The 18,949-nt window shown below is 40.5% G+C and overlaps 1 protein-coding gene across 7 annotated transcripts in view; it reads right to left on the reverse strand.

Moving 5' to 3' along the window:
* LOC135558914 (serine/threonine-protein kinase STK11-like) overlaps positions 1-18,949 on the reverse strand; it is a 48,032-nt gene that overhangs the window by 19,158 nt on the left and 9,925 nt on the right. For all 7 annotated transcript variants that reach the window (XR_010458415.1, XR_010458413.1, XR_010458414.1 and 4 more), the window contains exons 3-4: positions 9,629-9,712; positions 3,514-3,603 (exon numbers count right to left, since the gene is read on the reverse strand). Coding sequence is in view for 4 of the 7 variants with exons in the window: in XM_064993139.1 (XP_064849211.1) it covers positions 3,514-3,603; positions 9,629-9,712 (174 nt within the window). In the remaining 3 variants the exon portion in view is untranslated. The remainder of the gene's footprint in view (positions 1-3,513; positions 3,604-9,628; positions 9,713-18,949) is intronic.

Below are 18,949 nucleotides of genomic sequence, written 5' to 3' on the forward strand. Positions count from 1 at the left end.
TACTGACACCACAAGCTGACATCACCAATAATATGCAGAAAGAGATGGGGAACCTGGGCATGATTCTCCCCGTGGTGTCAGAAATAAACCGCTGACTACCGTGTCTCAGGCCATAGACATTGCTGCTTTTGCAGAAACGATCAGATAACGTTTCCACTCAGTACAGGGGGTATTAAATGATAAACATCTTGTTCTAACTGCCATCCTGGACCCCAGGTTTAAAACTGAGCAGGTGATAAGGGATGAGCTGGTGCGTAACCAGCTTGGAGAGATACGCAACCTCCTTGTGAAGGAAACAGAGGCTTTCAATGTGCCTCCGGCAGGTGCATTTGCCGTACCAGCAGCACCCAAACCTGCCCTTGAGCAAAACAAAGTGCCCAAAAGACCTCACATGTTCAGCTCGTCATTCAGCAGCAGCGGTCCTCTATACAATCAAAAGCAGAAGTAAAGGAGTACAATGGTCATGAGAAGAAACGCAGACATTATCACCTTTTGGAAAGACATCTCCTCATCCCTTCCCTGCCTGGCAAGAGTGGCCGAAGGTTTTTTAGCATCCCTAGTGGCTCTGCAAGCACAGAGAGGGTATTTTCCGCTGCTGGCCTACTCTCAAGGCACCATCACATAAGCCATAGACTCTGGCCAAAATTGTGTTTCTCAAAAGTGAATTCAAAGGCACGGTAGACTGAGCCAAATAAGGAATTTTTCCATTTCATTTTCATTTAATTCTAAGTAAGACACAGCCTATATGTGCAATTTAGAGACTAAGGATTTAATACAACGAAGTGTTGTTTAAATGACGGGGAACTTAATGTTCCTGCCAGCTTAGTTCGTCACACTTGCTTCAAAGTATTTATTTGCAGTGGTGGGCTGTCAGGGACAGCAAAGGCCTTCTCTGCTGGCCTAAACATCATCAGAATATATATATATATTTTTTTCTAAATATATTTTCCCACAAATGTGTAGTAAATTATTCCCCAGAGTAAGAGTTACACTCTTCATTTCATAGAGTTCCTCTTGGTTGCACTGCTTCCAGTCCCAGGTTGAGATTTGGAGGGCTGGTCTTTATGTTAGATATTTTATCCAATCATACTCAGCCATCATGTGTTGCCAGGGGTCTAAAATCTGCCCTCAGGCCTTCAGAATCAACAGTGCGGGCGCTTGTAGCTTAAAGTGAATGGAAATTAAAATTGTGTCAACCAATCAGCTTTAGAGTTGGCTATTGTACACCTGCTGGCTGGCTCCAGTGTTACACAGGAGCCAGCTAGCAGGCGTAGTGCCTGCACGTCTTTAGATTGGATTACCAATATTGAGAGGCAGGTCCTATATGGGCAGGTCTCAGAACTAGGAAACTGAAATTAATTTGCGTACTACTAAGCTGTTTTTTCAACCCACAATGGCGGAAGGAGAAGATATCGATTTGGTCGAGGATATAATTATAACGCCATTCTCAAGACAAACTTTTCAAGAAAAGTTAGACATTGTCAGGACTTCACTGAAGGCCCAGGCCCCAGAACCACGGCACGCTACTGTTTATTTGTAGTCTATAGCATTGATATAATAGACTAATAATATAGCCTAAATAATTCATTTTCATTGCTTCTAGGCAATCTGTCTGGCTCATGACCTATTTAGAGTGTTTATGATACTTCTCCTTAATGCAACCGCTGTCAGATTTCAAAAAAACTTTACGGAAAAAGCATAATCTGAGAACGGCGCTCAGAGCCCAAACCAGCCAGAGAAATATCCACCATGTTGAGTAATCAACATTACTCATAAATAGCATTATAAATATTCACTTACCTTTGATGACCTTAAATCAGAATGCACTCCCGGGAATCGCAGTTCCACAATAAATGCTTGTTTTGCTCGATAATGTCCATCATTTATGTCCAATTGGACTTGGTAAACAAATCCAAATGCGATCTGGTCCATTTGGAAGAAACATTCAAAAAGTTATATTACAGGTCGAAGAAAGTGGGATATTGGTTGAGTTCAAAAACTACAAACCTCAGAATTCACACTTCCTGTTTGGATTTTTTCTCAGGTTTTTGCCTGCCATATGAGTTCTGTTAGTTATACTCACAGACATCATCATTCAAATAATTTTAGAAACTTCGGAGTGTTTTCTATCCAATACTAAATATGCATATATTAGCATCTGGGACTGAGTAAGAGGCAGTTCACTCTGGGCACGCTATTCATCCAAAAGTGAAAATGATGCCCCCTATCCCAAAGAAGTTAAGAATGATGGAGGCCACTGTCTTCTTGGGGACCTTCAAAGCTGCAGAAGTGTTTTGGTACCCTTCCCCAGATCTGTGCCTCAACACAATCCTGTCTCGGAGGTATACGGACAATTTCTTCAACCTCATTGCTTGGTTTTTGCTCTGACATGCACTGTCAACTGTGGGACCTTATATAGACAGGTGTGTGCCTTTCCAAATCATGTCCAATATACAACAGGTGGACACCAAACAAGTTGTAGAAACATCTCAAGAATGATCAATGGAAACAGGATGCACCGGAGCTCAATTTCAAGTCTCTGAATATTTATGCAAATAAGGTATCTTTTTCATAAATTTGCAAACATTTCTAAAAAACCCACTTTGTCATTATGGGGTATTCTGTGTAGATTGATGAGGAAATTGTTTTAGTTAATCCATTTTAGAATAAGGCTGTAATGTAACAAAAAATGTGGAAAAAGGGAAGCGGTCTGAATACTTTCCGAATGCACCGAATGATGCCGTATAATGAGTACATACAGTGCCATAAATGTAATGACAGAAAAGTAAATGCTTCATGTCAAACGATTTTGGACAAATCCATCAAAACACCAACCATGAGAAAGGGTTAAACATAAGTTAAATCAACTTGTGAATTTTATTGAATATAGCTATGATCCCACCTTCCCCCATATCGAAACAAATTAGCCGATTATTATCCATCACTTAACAGATGTAACAAGTAAAAAAAAAAAAATGGATAACCCTATTTACATGTCTAATGATGTTTTAAATGAGAATTAAGTTGATATTTTGCTATGACTTTCTTTTTCCAACAGTTTCTTCTTGGGGTCAAAATGACTCTAGTTGGTAATCCATGTATGTTCAATATGGTGGTAGTATGAGGGTTAAGTACCTTAATACCTTACTGTAATAGAACTCTAAGACCTCCCTAAAAGTAATGGGTAAAAAAATACTTTTAGCAAAAAAAACTCAAGCAATAACAAAACAGTATTAGCTTTATCAGCAATGGAGAGCTCTGCAGTCCAGGGCCTAAACTTAGTCTTGGAGTAGACTCTGCACAGAAGCTCAGACTCATAAAATAAAAAATAAAAAGAGGGAGAGAGAGATGGTGCAATTGAACAAGAATGGGGGGGCTAGAGGCAGAGAGAGAGATGGCGAGAAAGATGATAGATAAAGGGCGGGCGAGAACAATAGAGAAATGGTGAGCGAGAGATAGCTGTTGAGCTAGGGAGCTGCCGAGAAAAAGAGCGCAAGAGAGAAAGAAACTTACCCGTGAGCTTGAAATACTGGAAATCTTTTCTCTGGGACACTGTCCAGCATTTCTTGCATCCCACATACGCAATACTCCATCACCATATACGTAAGATGGGCAGTCAAGGGAATACTCAAAACACAACAGCGCAATGAGAAGCATTTACACATTAAAAGTTCCATATTAAACAGCCATTAAAATACAACAGAAAGGGAAAGACATTTTCCTCTAACAGAATGCATATAGGTAACGGGGACGGCAGGTACCCTATTAGTTAGAGCGTTGGGTCAGTAACCGAAAGGTTGCCGAATCGACTCCACGAGCTGACAAAGTAAAAATCTGTCGTTCTGCCCCTGAACAAGGCAGTTAACCCACTGTTCCCCGGTAGGCCATCATTGTAAATAACAATTTGTTCTTAACTGACTTAGATAAAAGGTTAAATAAAAATAAATTATTTTTTAAGAAACAATGTCTCAGAGTGGGAAATTGATTAAATATGGCATTTGTTTTACTTTAGGTGAGTTTCTCCAAGGCCAGCAGCACCACGGGTTATCTTGGAACTACAAGATAAATTGATAAGGCAAAAACTAGATATAAACCAATTAGATATTATCTTCAAGAAAACCTAGAGGTCAGGGATGGGCAACTTTGATGGGGGTCACAAAAAAAAATAATCTATTCTACATATTTTGCCATGGGCTGTAGAGAAAATGCTGCAGTTTTAAAGCAAGTTTGCGGCAATTCTACACATTCTGCCATGGGGCGAAGAGAAGATTTTGTAGTTATATGTGTGTGTATATATATAAATAAATAAATAAATATATGAGAGCGAGAGAGAGAGGCCTGGGGATGATGCAGAGCTAACTGCGAAGTCATGTCTGCGTCAGGAGTCTCTCCACTGCTGCAGGGTAGAGAAGGGAACACACACACACTAGAGTCCTACATCGGGTCAGATACCCACAGTTCCCCACAATTAACCCGCAAATAAGTGTATACTAGCTACAGCTTCTCAATATGGATAAACAGTACTATGGCCAATTTTTCTCTCACTTTTATAAGCCCAGTTATGGTACATTGTTAACTAATTAAAAATACATAAAGCTGACGAATAAAAACTGTATAAAATATCCAGATGAAAAGTCTTCTCCAATTGCAGTCATCTCTCTACTCAGCCCGTCTGCCACCCTTTTTATTTGTCTTGATGTGAACCATTGCTAGTGAAGCACAGCAATTCTATCAAATGTATCAACAAAGGTCCAGCTGAAGCTGTTGCTTGCTAACTTGCAACATTGTATCAACTAGCCTATTCCTGGCCCTTGTAGTTTCCCATGTCAGTGAGTTTGGGACAAGACAGCAGTCTTTGAGCAAGGGAAAAGTGTTCAGGTACTATTTCCACTGGAGATATGGGATGATCAGATAATGTTTTTTTTTACCGAGACTTGGGGATTGAGGCCGGGAGATTGTCTGAAAGATTTTTAAAATAATGTGAGGAACTATTATCATTCGCAAAAATTCTGCTTTTTAATGGTGGTTGTGGTGAGATAAGAATATCAGAAATCAGATATCCCCAATTTTGCACTTTCCTACATTTTCACTCAGCAAGCCAGGTACTTCTATGCATGCTCAGGCACACGCTCCCTCATCATGAACAGGACAGTGAAACCAAACATGCTCATATGGAGCACTCAAAACAAGACAATTAAAAAACAAACTTGTAAACAATGGTCAATAAAATAAAACTTGTCTCTCACAAGTGTAGCTTGAGAACGGTCATTTACTGTAATTAGTACATGCATTAACAGAAATTAATATAACCAAATGATGGAGATTAACGGTACAATTTACTACTGGTGACATGCAGTGTCTTCAGAAAGTATTTATACCCCTTGACCTATTTCACATTGTGTTATAGCCTGAATTCAAAATGTATTAAATTGTTGTTTTTTCCCCACATCTACACGCAAAACCCAATGACGACATAGTGAAAACATGTTGAGAAATTCTAGCTAATTTATTTAAAATTAAATACAGAAATACCTCATTTACATAAGTATTCACACCAGAGTCAATACTCGACCACTGCTACTCAAACTTCCGGGATGCCTACAAGGCCCTCCTCCGCCCTCCCTTAAGCAAATCTTATCACGACTCCATTTTGCTCCTCCTTTCCTAAAGGCAGAAACTCAAAACAGGAAGTACACGTGCTAAGGACTATTCAATGCTAGTCTGGCCAATCGGAATCCACGCTTCAAGATTGTTTTGATCCCGCGGACTGGGATATGTTACGGGTAGCCTCTGTGAATAACATTAACGAATACACTGATACAGTGACTTTGTTTATCATGAAGGGTATAGGAGATGTTGTACCCACTGTGACTATTAAAACCTACCCGAACCAGAAACCGTGGATAGATGGCCGCAATCACGCAAAATGGAAAGCGCAATCCACCACATTTAACCATGGCAAGGTGACTGGGAATATAGCCGAAGACAAACAGTGATGTTATTCCCTCTGTAAGGCAAACAAACAAACAGGCAAAAGATCAGTAGAGATAAAGTGGAGTGGCAATTCAACGGCTCAGACACGAGAAGTATGTGGCAGGGTCTACAGACAATCACAGAATACAAACGGAAAAGGGAGTGTGTTGCCAGGAAAATAACATCTCACTCAATGTCACCAAACCAAAGGAGCTGATCATGGACTTCAGGAAACAGCAGAGGGAGCACACCCCTATCCACAGGACCATAGTGGAGAAAGTGGAAAGCTTCAAGTTCCTCGGTGTACACATCACGGACAAACTGAAATGGTCCACCCACACAGACAGTGTGGTGAAGGCAGTGCAACGGCACCTCTTCAACCTCGGGAGGCTGAAGAAATTTGGTTTGGCACTTACAACCCTCAAACTTTTACAGATGCACAATTGAGAGCATCGTATCAGGCTGTATCACTGCCTGGTACCTCTCCAGAGGGTGGTGCGGTCTGCCAAATGCATCACCGGGGTCAAACGGCCTGCCCTCCAGGACACCTACAGCACCCGATGTCACAAGAAGGCCAAAAAGATCAACGTCAACAACCACCCGAGCCACTGCCTGTTCACCCCGCTATCATTCAGAAGGCGAGGTCAGTACAGATGCATCAAAGCGGGAATCGAGAGACTGAAAAACAGCTTCTATCTCAAAGCCATTAGACTGTTAAATAGCCATCAGTAGCACCTTAGAGGCTATTTATCTGCCAAAGGGTGCTCTTTTAAGAGTTAAGAGTTGACAGACTTGAAATCACTGGCCACTTTAATAATGGAACACTAGCCACTTTAATAATGTTTATATATTTTGCATTACATCTCATATGTATATACTGTATTCGATTCTACAGTATTTTAGTTTACGCCGCTCTGACATTTCTCGTCCAAATATTATTCCATTCCTTTAGATGTATGTACTGTTGTGAAATTTATATATATTATTGCACTGTTGGAGCTAGAAACACAAGCAACACACACAATAACATCTGCTCAACACGTGTTACACTAGAAAAATTCAACAAGCTCTGTCAAGGTGGTTGTTGATCATTGCTAGACAACCATTTTCAGGTCTTGCCATAGTGTTGACTTAAATATACTTGAAAACCTAACTCAGTCAATGTTCCTGTCTTCTTGGTAAGCAACTCAAATTGTAGATTTGGCTTATCGTCCTGATGAAAGGTGAATTGATCTCCCAGTGTCTGGTGGAAAGCAGACCAGGTTCTCCTCTAGGATTTTGCCTGTGCTTAGCTCCAATCCGTTTCTTTTTTATGCAGAGACTCCTCAGATTGGCCTCATAACATGGATTGGCCCCAAACATATCACTTTGTATTCAGAACAAAACATTCATTGCTTTGTCACAACTTTTACAGTATTACTTTAGTGCCTTGTTGCAAACAGGATGCATGTTTTGGAATATTTGTATTCTGTACAGGCTTCCTCCTTTTCACTCTGTCAATTAGGTTAGTATTGTGGAGTAACTACAATGTTGTTGATGATCCATCCTCAGTTCTCCCCTATAACAGCCATTAAACTCGAACTGTTTTAAAGTCACCATTGTTGTCATGGTGAAATCCCTGAGCGGTTTCCTTCCTTTCCAGAAATTGAGTTCGGAAGGACACCTGCTTTTGTAGTGACGGTGTATTGACACACCATCCATAAGGTAATTAATAACTTCACCATGCTCAAAGGAATATTCAATGGCTGTCTTTAAAAAATAAAAACAATCTGCCAATTGGTGCTCTTCTTAGAGAGGCATTGGAAATGGAGGACTTTACAGATAATTGTATGTGTGGGGTATAGACATAGTCATGCAAAAATCATGTTAAATGTCCTTGCAACATGTGACTTGTTAAAGCATATTTTTACTCCTGAACTTATTTAGGCTTGCCATAAAAAAGTTGCTGAATACTTACTTACTCAAGACATTTCAGCTTTTTATTTTTAAGACGTAAAAAAACAATTCCACAGCCCCAAAGCATGATGTTTCCACCCCCATGCTTCACAGTAGGTATGGTGTTCTTTGGATGCAACTCAGCATTCTTTGTCCTCCAAGCACGACGAGTTGAGTTTTTACCAAAAAGTTCTATTTTGGTTTCATCTGACCATATGACATTCTCCCAATCTTCTTCTGGATCATCCAAATGCTCTCTAGCAAACTTCAGACAGGCCTGGACATGTGTCCCCCTGCTTAAGCCAGTACGTCTGGCACTGCAGTATTTGAGTCCCTGGCGGCATAGTGTGTTATTGATGGTAGGCTTTGTTACTTTGGTCCCAGCTCTCTGCAGGTCATTCACTAGGTCCTTCACTAGGTCCCCCCGTGTGGCTCACCGTTCTTGTGATTATTTTGACCCCACGGGGTGAGATCTTGCATGGAGCCCCAGATCGAGGGAGATTATCAGTGGTCTTGTATGTCTTCCATTTCCTAATAATTGCTCCCACAGTTGATTTCTTCAAACCAAGCTGCTTACCTATTGCAGATTCAGTCTTCCCAGCGTGGTGCAGGTCTACAATTTTGTTCCTGGTGTCCTTTGACAGCTCTTTGGTCTTGGCCATAGTGGAGTTTGGAGTGTGACTGTTGTGGACAGGTGTCTTTTATACTGATAACAAGTTCAAACAGGTGCCATCAATACAGGTAACGAGTGGAGGACAGAGGAGCCTCTTAAAGGTCTGTGAGAGACAGAAATCTTGCTTGTTTGTAGGTGACCAAATACTTATTTTCCACCATAATTTGCAAATAAATTCATTAAAAAAATCCTACAATGTGATTTTCTGGATTTTTTTCTCATTTTGTCTGTCATAGTTGAAGTGTACCTATGATGAAAATTACAGGCCTCTCATCTTTTTAAGTGGGAGAACTTGCACAATTGGTGGCTGACTAAATACTTTTTTTCCCCACTGTATTAGCCACACACCCTTCCCCTTCTTTTAAATAATACTCAAGACACATCTTCACACATATTTTAGTCACTTTTCACAGACAGCTAATCAGCTAGGCCTATTGCCATGCGCCCTGCCCAAATAGGCATAGGCAAATACGCACTATTTTTAAAATAATGAAAATAATCTTTTATTCCTAAATCATGCTCTCTGGTGAAATATTTTGAATGAGTTCATTCATTTCTGTATAGACAGGAGTAATTATATACATTTTGGCAAATGTATTTCAATGCACTATAGGGGAAGTTACCTAGACACCCGCGCCTATGAAATACCTCGTATGCCATTTCTCTCCTCTTCTATTAGTTTTCATATCAACTTTTTTTTCCTTGTCCAGAAGCCAAGTCCTAGTTTTTACATCTTCAGATTCCCCGTTTGTATGTTCCTAAATAAGATTTTTATATACGTCACATATGAACCGCTAGCAGAATTGCTTTTTGGCAAATGTTTGAACATTTTGTATTATTGGTTTCTTCATTAGAGGACTTATGTTCTGTTAAGATGAATTACAATAGTCTAAATGTGATTTGTCATTCTGAGCACAGTGGGTGGACGCCCTAAATGGGATACAATCCAATGCCTATGGTCAAATTTAAATCTCCCAGGTCACGTTGGCCAGTGTCACATTTTCCTAAAAGAAACCCTGGCGTGCACACACACAGAAGAAAGGATATATTTTCTGCTTCTCTTCATTGTACAACACATCCACCAAATGGATCACATTTTTGTGCTGGAGTCGCCGTAGCAGCTGGATCTCCCTGAAACACAAACAAACCGACAAAAAAGGTTAGAGATGTTACAAATGAAACTCCCTCACAGGCATCACAACTGAAACATTGGTGAAAAATAAATAAATAAATAGCACATCGTAAAATAAATTATGCGTAGACTTCAGGGGGAATGAAGCATTAAGGTGAATATAACAGCATAATAAAGGGTGAACGACACATTGGGGTGGCTAAGCTCATTGAGACAGCTCTATAAACTGGCGCTGAACTTTAAATCACCCCAAGCACCACCATGTCAAACCCCCAGGAGACTCCACATTCATCTGCTACAGAGTAGCCGGCCTGCCACTAATGACTACAGCTACTGCATGAAGGGAGCAAACACAAACGAGGCAGGCCAAAAGTGTTAGTGTATTTATGCCTCAGTCTACGTCACAGAGAATCATCCCTTTCAAAACAAGCGTCCTTGTTTTTAAAATGACTGAGTTTGAATTATCCATGTCATTCAACTGGATGGGAAAGAAATCTCGGCTACATTTGAAAGTGCATTTTCATGAGTAAATGTTCTCATAGTAGGCTAATCTTAAGTGTTGTACAATAATAGGTTAGTTACAGAGGGGCTGAACTTACTGATTTGGCCTAGTTTTTCAGCTTGGTCATTAATAAGAAATGAAGCAGCCATGACCGAAGCCAAACGAGAGTTGTCTTTGGGGCGGGTTAATGTGGGTTTCGTACGTGGCAAGAGTTTATACATTCTCTCTGCCAAAACAGTACACAGTCACAAACTATTCTAGATAACTTGAAACCGTCTAATCAAGTCCTGTCTTGAAGTCGCAGAGCAAACTTCTTTCGACTATTAGCCTCAGCCAACTGGGGTTCCGACCGTGGCAAAGTTGGTTTGACATTGGATAGCCCATCTCTGGGACAAGTTACGGTTAAAGGGTCAGGAAATTTCCGGAAATTTTCCATGGGAAGTTAAGCCCATGAATTTTTCTTAAATTCATCAAATAAAGTTAGCTTATAACAAGTGAATCTTTTTTGTGGGATACACAAGGCAACATATTTTGGTTAAACTATCCAAAATTCAATGGATTTGCAACCCTCTGCATGCACATTGCATTCTTCCATCACATGTACAGCTAATTCTCAAGATCTTACACACTAATGAGGATGCTATTGAGCCCACACTACTACACTGTCTGAGCCAAGGACTTCATGCTTTCTGGTAAGTTTTGATTACAATATTGGGTGGGGTGAATATATTTTATGACATACATTATTTTTTGTTAACTAGTAAATAGTAGCCTACAGCAACGTGTGTTTAAATCATTTCTAACTTGTTAACAATTTCTGCGAGTTCGTTTTTGATAACGCGGGTTTTAGCTCGTTTGAGCCTGCTAACTGAGGCGTGTTAATTCACCTGTTTCCATACAGGTTTAATTTTATAACATTTATCTTACAAAGGAGTTGTTTAATCTAACTGTTTAACTATTTATCTGTACATGGAATTGTATTTTGTTTTACTCATTTTTTAAAATCTTTACAGGAAAATGCCACGGGCACTGTCTGATGTGTGGAGACATTTCACTGCAGCTAATGTAGAAGGAAAAGCTGTGTACATTTGCAAATGTTGTGCCAAATCATGTGAATAATGCAACAAAGATGCAGAATCAGGCCAAGTGCATGAAGTTCACTTCGCGCTCACAACAAGCAACTTCTGACAAAAGTATGTGAAAGGTCATCAAGTTATAGCAGCAATCTACCTCACCAAACAAAGTGAGAGGAATAAGAGAACCACATTGAAGCTGGCCAGCAACACCCGCTGGGGTGGTGTTGTCATTAGGTTTAACGGTCTCCTGGAGTGGAAGGAGTCTCTCCAAGAAATGGCATATCACAGTCTGCCGATATGGACAGCCCCATCAAGAGGATCCTCCTGGATGATGTATTTTGGGAGAGTGGTAAAGCAACCTGAAACCTATAGCAGTAGCCATTGTACAGATTGAAGGAGACAATGCCATTCTGTCTGATATTCAGACTCTGCTTGCAGATGTCAGAGAAGAAATCCATACAGCCCAGCCCATTTCACTGTTGCTCAAAACAGAGGAAACTGCAGTTCTGAAAATAATCAAAAAGCGTGAAAACTTCTGCCTGAAGCCCATACATGCCGCAGCGTACATGTTGGACCAAGCATGTTGGTGAGAGCATCCCGTCTGGTGCAGAGATCAACAAGGCCGATGGTGTCATCACTACCATGTCTCGCCACCTTGGCCTGGGCAAGATTCTTGGCAGTCTGGCGAAGTACACTTCCAAGCAAGGGCTTTGGGATGCAATATGGCAGTCGTGCCAACATATCTCATCAGCCACCTGGTGGAAGGGACTTTGTGGATCTGATGCTCTTTCCCGTTGCCTCCATCATCCTCTAAATCCCACCGACATCAGCCGCCTCAGAGTGCAACTGGTCCTTGTTTGGGAACACACACACCTATACAAAGGTTGAAAAATTGGTGGCCATCCTGGCAAATTTGAGGCTTTTTGAGCTTGACAACGAGCCATCCTCAACAAGGTTGGAAAGTGACAGTGAAGATGAGGCCTCAGAGTCTGATGTTCAAGAGGTGGACATTGAGGAGGTTCAGGGAGAAGACACGGAGGCCTGAGAGGAAGACAACCAAAGCTTTAATTTAGACTATCATTTTACAGATGTTGAAAACATTTTTTGGGAGATGTGATGGATCATTGGGGATCATTCAAGATTTTATTTATTTTGTTGTTCAGTGAAATCATCCCCTGTGAAGAGTCAACTCATTTAATTAAAGTTCAATTCCTAACTACATTTTTATTTCTATTGGAAGGACTTAATCATTTGCAATTATGTCAATTGTGATAAGGTAAAAGGTTTATGTTTCTGTCTCCATATGGTAAATATATATATATGGCAAATACATCCAATGGGAAAAAAAACTACATTTAAAATGGTATTAATATTAATTCCCATGTAAAGTTTCCACCTCTGAATATTCCCCAAAATGTGCAACCCTACGGAGCGTCAATAAATTACAATGTAAATGGGAAAATATTTTCATGGTGCACATCTTTTAAATGCTTTCAATATTTGTACATAAATGTATAGTTATTTTGAAGTTGTAAAATGTATAGTTGTTTTGAAGTTAATTCATGGAAATTAGGCACTATTGACCTTATTAAAATATTGTCCCATGTACATGTGTAATTTACTGATGGTCCCTAAGGCTCCAAAAGGATATGGACTGTCAAACCAAATTGACCATGGGCATTAAGATTCGGGTCTCCTGGAGCTGCGCTCTGAATTGATGATTACTTGGGTGCTGCCAGCTGTGTGAATGTGTGCAGGATTGAAATAAACCCAAGAAAGAAAAAAAAACCTGTTAATTTCATGACCAAAAAAAAAAAAGTATAATCTTGTAAATCTCAGTTTTGGACGAAATGAAATAAATATATTGGCTCACAAGCTTAGCCTTTTGTTAACAACACTCATCTCAGATTTTCAAAATATGCTTTTCAACCATAGCTACACAAGCATTTGTGTAAGAGTATTGATAGCTAGCATAGCATTAAGCCTAGCATTCAGCAGGCAACATTTTCACAAAAACAAGAAAAGCATTCAAATAAAATCATTTACCTTTGAAGAACTTCGGATGTTTTCAATGAGGAGACTCAGATAGCAAATGTTCAGTTTTTCCAAAAAGATGATTTGTGTAGGAGAAATCGCTCCGTTTTGTTCATCACATTTGGCTAAGAAAAAAACCGAAAATTCAGTCATTACAACGCCAAACTTTTTTCCAAATTAACTCCATAATATCGACGGAAACATGGCAAATGTTGTTTAGAATCAATCCTCAAGGTGTTTTTCACATATCTATTCGATGATAAATCATTCGTAGCAGTTGCCTTTCACCTCTGAACCAAATGGAAAAGTGGACGCAGCTGGAGATTGCGCAATCATTTCGACGGAGGACACCAAGCGGACACCTGGTAAATGTAGTCTCTTATGGTCAATCTTCCAATGATATGCCTACAAATACATCACAGGTTTCGCCTGTAGCATTAGTTCTGTGGCACTCACAGACAATATCTTTGCAGTTTTGGAAACGTCAGTGTTTTCTTTCCAAAGCTGTCAATTATATGCATAGTCGAGCATCTTTTCGTGACAAAATATCTTGTTTAAAACGGGAACGTTTTTTATCCCAAAATTAAAAGAGTGCCCCCTATATCGAAGAAGTTAAGCCAGTAGTTCAGTGCACAGCGTTGGGGTGCCTGCATTCTGCACACAGCTTATTGAAAACACCATGTAGGGCAGGAACGTGCACACATCCTCTTTCGCTAGTCTAAGTCGCCAGTCTCTCACACACAATCTACACACTGTACTGTAGCGCTCCCTCTGTGGTGTGCCCGTTTCACTCACCATACTAGCCTGCAGTCACAGGCTGGCCCAGTCCTTTGCTATATACCCAACAATTACTGCCTGCATCACAACTGACTGAGTCAGAGAGACATCCCGCCTGTAAGCAGCCACACACACAGCAAAAGGGACAAACACTGCTGCAAGGGATAATGCATACATGCCAGACCATTTAAAAAAGTCAGGGAAAAGAAAGCTGCTTTAATCATACTAGTACAGAGCAACACCACAAAACAAAAATGTGTTATTGTTTTGGGATACCATCTTTGATGTAAATATAGGCCTATGTTTATCAGAATTGTGGTCACTTCACTTCCTAGTACTGAAAAGGCAATTGATAAACCTTTGCTGCATCATCACTCTCATTCAAGGGTAAAAACATTCCGCATTCAAGTTAAACAAGAGCAGTTAGCAGCACTGCTGTTCTCTAGGACAGAAATTAGAGTGTCAGCTTTGTGACGTCTAAAGCACTGGACTGTGTCCGCTGCGTAGTGAGAGTATCTGCTCTGCAGTGGATCAAATGTCTCTCCAGGAGGACGGAAACCTGCATTTTTACAAAACAGTTTTACAACTGATCGACTGACCATCAGTGACCACCATCAGTGAACACCGTCAGTGGTCACCAACCCTTTTCTGAGTCACTTTGCAGTCAAAAAGCAAGCAGAGATCTACTGCTCCGATTCTTTTAAAAACATGACTTCAAAGAATTGAACATAAACCCAATAAAAACAGTTCTGTATGAATGAGGCTTGTGCAGTAGGCCGAATACATTTTCACAGCCTATTTGGCTATATGCTTGGCAATATTGTTCTTCTCAGACCATATTATATTTAAAATCTCAAGCTTTCATAACAAAATAGTTCAGTTGGTGCAGCATTTGCGAGGCACAGCTGAGCATAAATTTAAATAAATAGCTGTTTTATTTTACTGGACTGATGGTACCTGCATCTGACGGTGATTGTGCTTTCAAGAAAACTGGGAACTCTGGGGGGGGGGGGTCGGAAAGTCAGAGCTCTAGAAAAGATGCCAGAGTTCCAACTTGAACTTCTGAGTTGGATGACCGTGGACCGTGCCAAACTATTTTTCCCAGTCCTCCACCTGATGGCGAAACCTCTGCCTCAGGCACGAATTTATGTTGTTCCTTTGACCAGAAAATGTGAAATATTTTGTAGTGGTGTTGAATAAAAACTTAAACATGAAAACAGCAGCTCTTTGCTGTATTCTTTAACAGTCTCTCGTCATAGTTTCAAAAGTCATAAAATCTCATGCCGGCTAGTATCAAACTTTGCTGTGGCTGGGGTCCTGGAAGCTGTGGGCATGGTGATTTGAGCTATCCTATCGGCCAGCGCAGTAGGCACACTCAATTTAGCCACAGATCTCCTGGTCTGCTGGGAAGGGGGAGTTTGTCTTTTGAGACAAATGAAATGGTTCAAAATGGGAACATTTTGCCTACCTCATACACAGGGCTTCTGAATCAAGTGCACCTACTGCGAACAGCGCAACACACACAAAAAAAGAAGAGCGCAAGCCTTTATAGGCTTTGACAGAAATGTTAGGTGATCGACTAGGAATGCCTTGAAGATCGACCGGTTGGTGACCACTCCTCTACAAATATAGCTTAAACTTGGCCTTAGCTACATTCTACAGCTGCCGGTGCACTAATTCTAGGCTTATTCATTACGATGACAAACTTCTTAAAATGTTACCTGCTAGAAGTCAAATGAAATCAATGGACTCAAAGAACGTGACCCCACACACAAACACACCTCCCTATCTCCCCACTCAGGAGTGTGCATGCGGCATTCCAAACCATGGCTCGGAATTTCGGAGGCATCGCCCAAGCAACAGGAATGGTCATTGCGCAACGGCAGAGTGTGAGGGTGTCCATCCCCGTGGCAACCCCGGGCAGTGAAAGCAGGAAGTGTTTGGCAGACAGGAATGTAAAGCGATGGCTGCTGTGAGTGTGAATGGAGAGAGAGAGAGAGAGAGAGGGGCTCAGGGTAGTACTGTACTATGGCATCCAGGGCCAGGCCTTATAAGGCTAGGTATGGCTCTCACACATGCTTAAAAAAATAAGATTGGGCCCACCAACACAGACATGCACAAACATATTACAGACACTGTTCCCACCAAAAGTGTGAGAAACTCAGGCATGTGCACAACAGCACATAGGACATACACTGGTGTGCTTAGTACTAGACCGTAATAATTAGAGGGCGTGAGTACAATACTAGACAGAACATTGCATCGCTGCAAATGAATGCCCCATCCACAACACTGGTGGCTGGTAGCCTAGACAGCAACACTAACATAATCAAGTCAACTTAAAAATCACATTCGAAATGGGCTAATTGAATCTAACCGAAATAGAACTTGCAACAAAAATCAATAGAAAAATGTAAAGAGAACGTGTTCTACAAAATGCCTAGAATCCCAGACCCTGCAAGCAAAGCAGCCTAAACTGAGTTGTTCCTCCATCTCTCTAAATACTTCAAACGGTGAGAACTCACTCATTTGACAGTTGCATTAGCTCGCTCCTCTATATTTAGACACGCCTGCAGCTCATCACAAGATTATTAAATAAACTCCACTGTGTGATTAAAACCTCAGCCGTGGTTCGAAAACAACTGCCATTTACAGAAAGAGAGAGATGGTTACAGTAAGGCATGCATGCATTTTATCATATGGGTGGCCCCAGCGGGAATCAAACCCACAAACCTTTGCATTGCAAGCGCCATGCTCTACTGACGGAGTTACACAGGACTGTGGACGATGTGAGTCTGGGTCATCCAGTTCATGACACCTATTCAAGTGATCATGGTGATGCTCTGAACAAAACCAGTGGAGTGCCAAGGGCGTAGCCTATGGTAGAGCCAAATATTTAAATTAGGTTAAGTGTACCTATAAAATACACCAAAATCTAATTTGACATTTCTAACATATACTGCCTTAATTCTTGTAATAAGAAGTAAAGAAAAATTACCCTCTTGAATTTGTATGACTTTACCATATAACACACACTATCGTTCAAAAGTTGGGTCACTTAGAAATGACCTTGTTTTTTAAAGAAAAGCTAATTTTTGGTCCATTAAAATAACAAAATTGATCAGCAATACAGTGCAGACATTGTTAATGTTGTAAATGACTATTGTAGCTGGAAACGGCAGATTTTGTATGGAATATCTACATAGGCCCATTATCAGCAACCATCACTCCTGTATTCCAATGACACGTGTTAGCCTTTTTAAAATGATACATTTGTATTAGCTATTAGAAAACTATTTGCAATTATGTTAGCACAGCTGAAAACGGTTGTGCTTGTTAAAGAAGCAATAAAACGGGCCTTCTTTAGACAAGTTGAGAATCTGGAGAATCAGTATTTGTGGGTTCGATTATACAGGCTCAAAATGACCAGAAACAAAGAGCTTTCCCTTTCTATTCCTGTTCTGAGAAATGAAGGCTATTCCACACAATAAATTTCCAATAAGGCCAGCATTACGGAGTCGCCTCTTCACTGTTGACGTGGAGACTGTTTTGCGGGGACAATTTCATGAAGCGGCCAGTTGAGGACTTGTGAGGCGTCTTTCTCAAACTAGACAATTATGTACTTGTCTTCTTGCTTAGTTGTGCACCGGGGCCTCCCACTACTTTCTATTCTGGTTAGAGCCAGTTTGCGCTGTTCTGTAAAGGGAGTAGTACGAGATCTTCAGTTTCATGGCAATTTCTCACATTTCTCAGAACAAGAATAGATTGACGAGTTTCAGAAGAAAGTTCTGCTTCTGGCCAACAGGTAGGGGTGTTTAATATGAACAACAATAACAGTGATGTACTGGGTCATACGCACTACCCTCTCCGATTATGATTTTTCATGGCAAAAACAAAGTGTTGGAGAAGAAAGTTAAAGTGCAATATGTGCCATGTAAAAAAGCTAACAATTTAGTTCCTTGCTCAGAACATGAGAACATATGAAAGCTGGTGGTTCCTTTTAACATGAATCTTCAATATTCCCAGGTAACCTTGACTATTGGATGTTCTTATAGGCACTATAGTATTGCTAGCCTAATCTCGGGAGTTGATAGGCTTGGAGTCATAAACAGTGCAATGCGTGAAGCACAGCGAAGAGCTGCTGGCAAATACAGGAAGATGCTGTTTGAATGAATGCTTACGAGCCTGCTGCTGCCTACCACCGCTCAGTCAGACTACTCTATCAAATCATAGACTTAATTATAATATAAACACACAGAAATACGAGCCTTAGGTCATTAATATGGTCAAATCGGGAAACTATCATTGAGAGGGAAAAAAAAGTATATTCTTTCAGTGAAATACGCAACTGTTCCATATTTTATGTAACGGGTGGCATCCCTAAGTCTAAATATTACTGTTACAATTGCACAACATTCAATGTTATGTCATAATTATGTAAAATTCTGGCAAATTAATTACGGTCTTTGTTAGGAAGAAATGGTCTTCACACAGTTCGCAACAAGCCAGGCAGCCCAAACTGCTGCATATACCCAGACTCTGCTTGCACAGAATGCAAGAGAAGTGACACAATTTCCCAAGTTAAAAGAATTCATGTTAGTGTATGAACTAAATATGCAGGTTTAAAAATATATACTTTTTAAAAGGCATTGATGTTTATGGTTAGGTACTTATTGGTGCAAGAACGTGCTTTTTTTCACAAAATGCGCTTGTTAATTCATCACCCGTTTGGTGAAGTAGGCTGGGATTCGATGATAAATTAACAGGCACCGCATTTATTATATGCAACGCAGGACAAGCTAGATAAACTAGTAATATCAACCATGTGTAGTTAACTAGTGATTGTT

The sequence above is a fragment of the Oncorhynchus masou genome, chromosome 17, assembly GCF_036934945.1.
Source record: "Oncorhynchus masou masou isolate Uvic2021 chromosome 17, UVic_Omas_1.1, whole genome shotgun sequence".
NCBI lineage: Eukaryota > Metazoa > Chordata > Actinopteri > Salmoniformes > Salmonidae > Oncorhynchus > Oncorhynchus masou.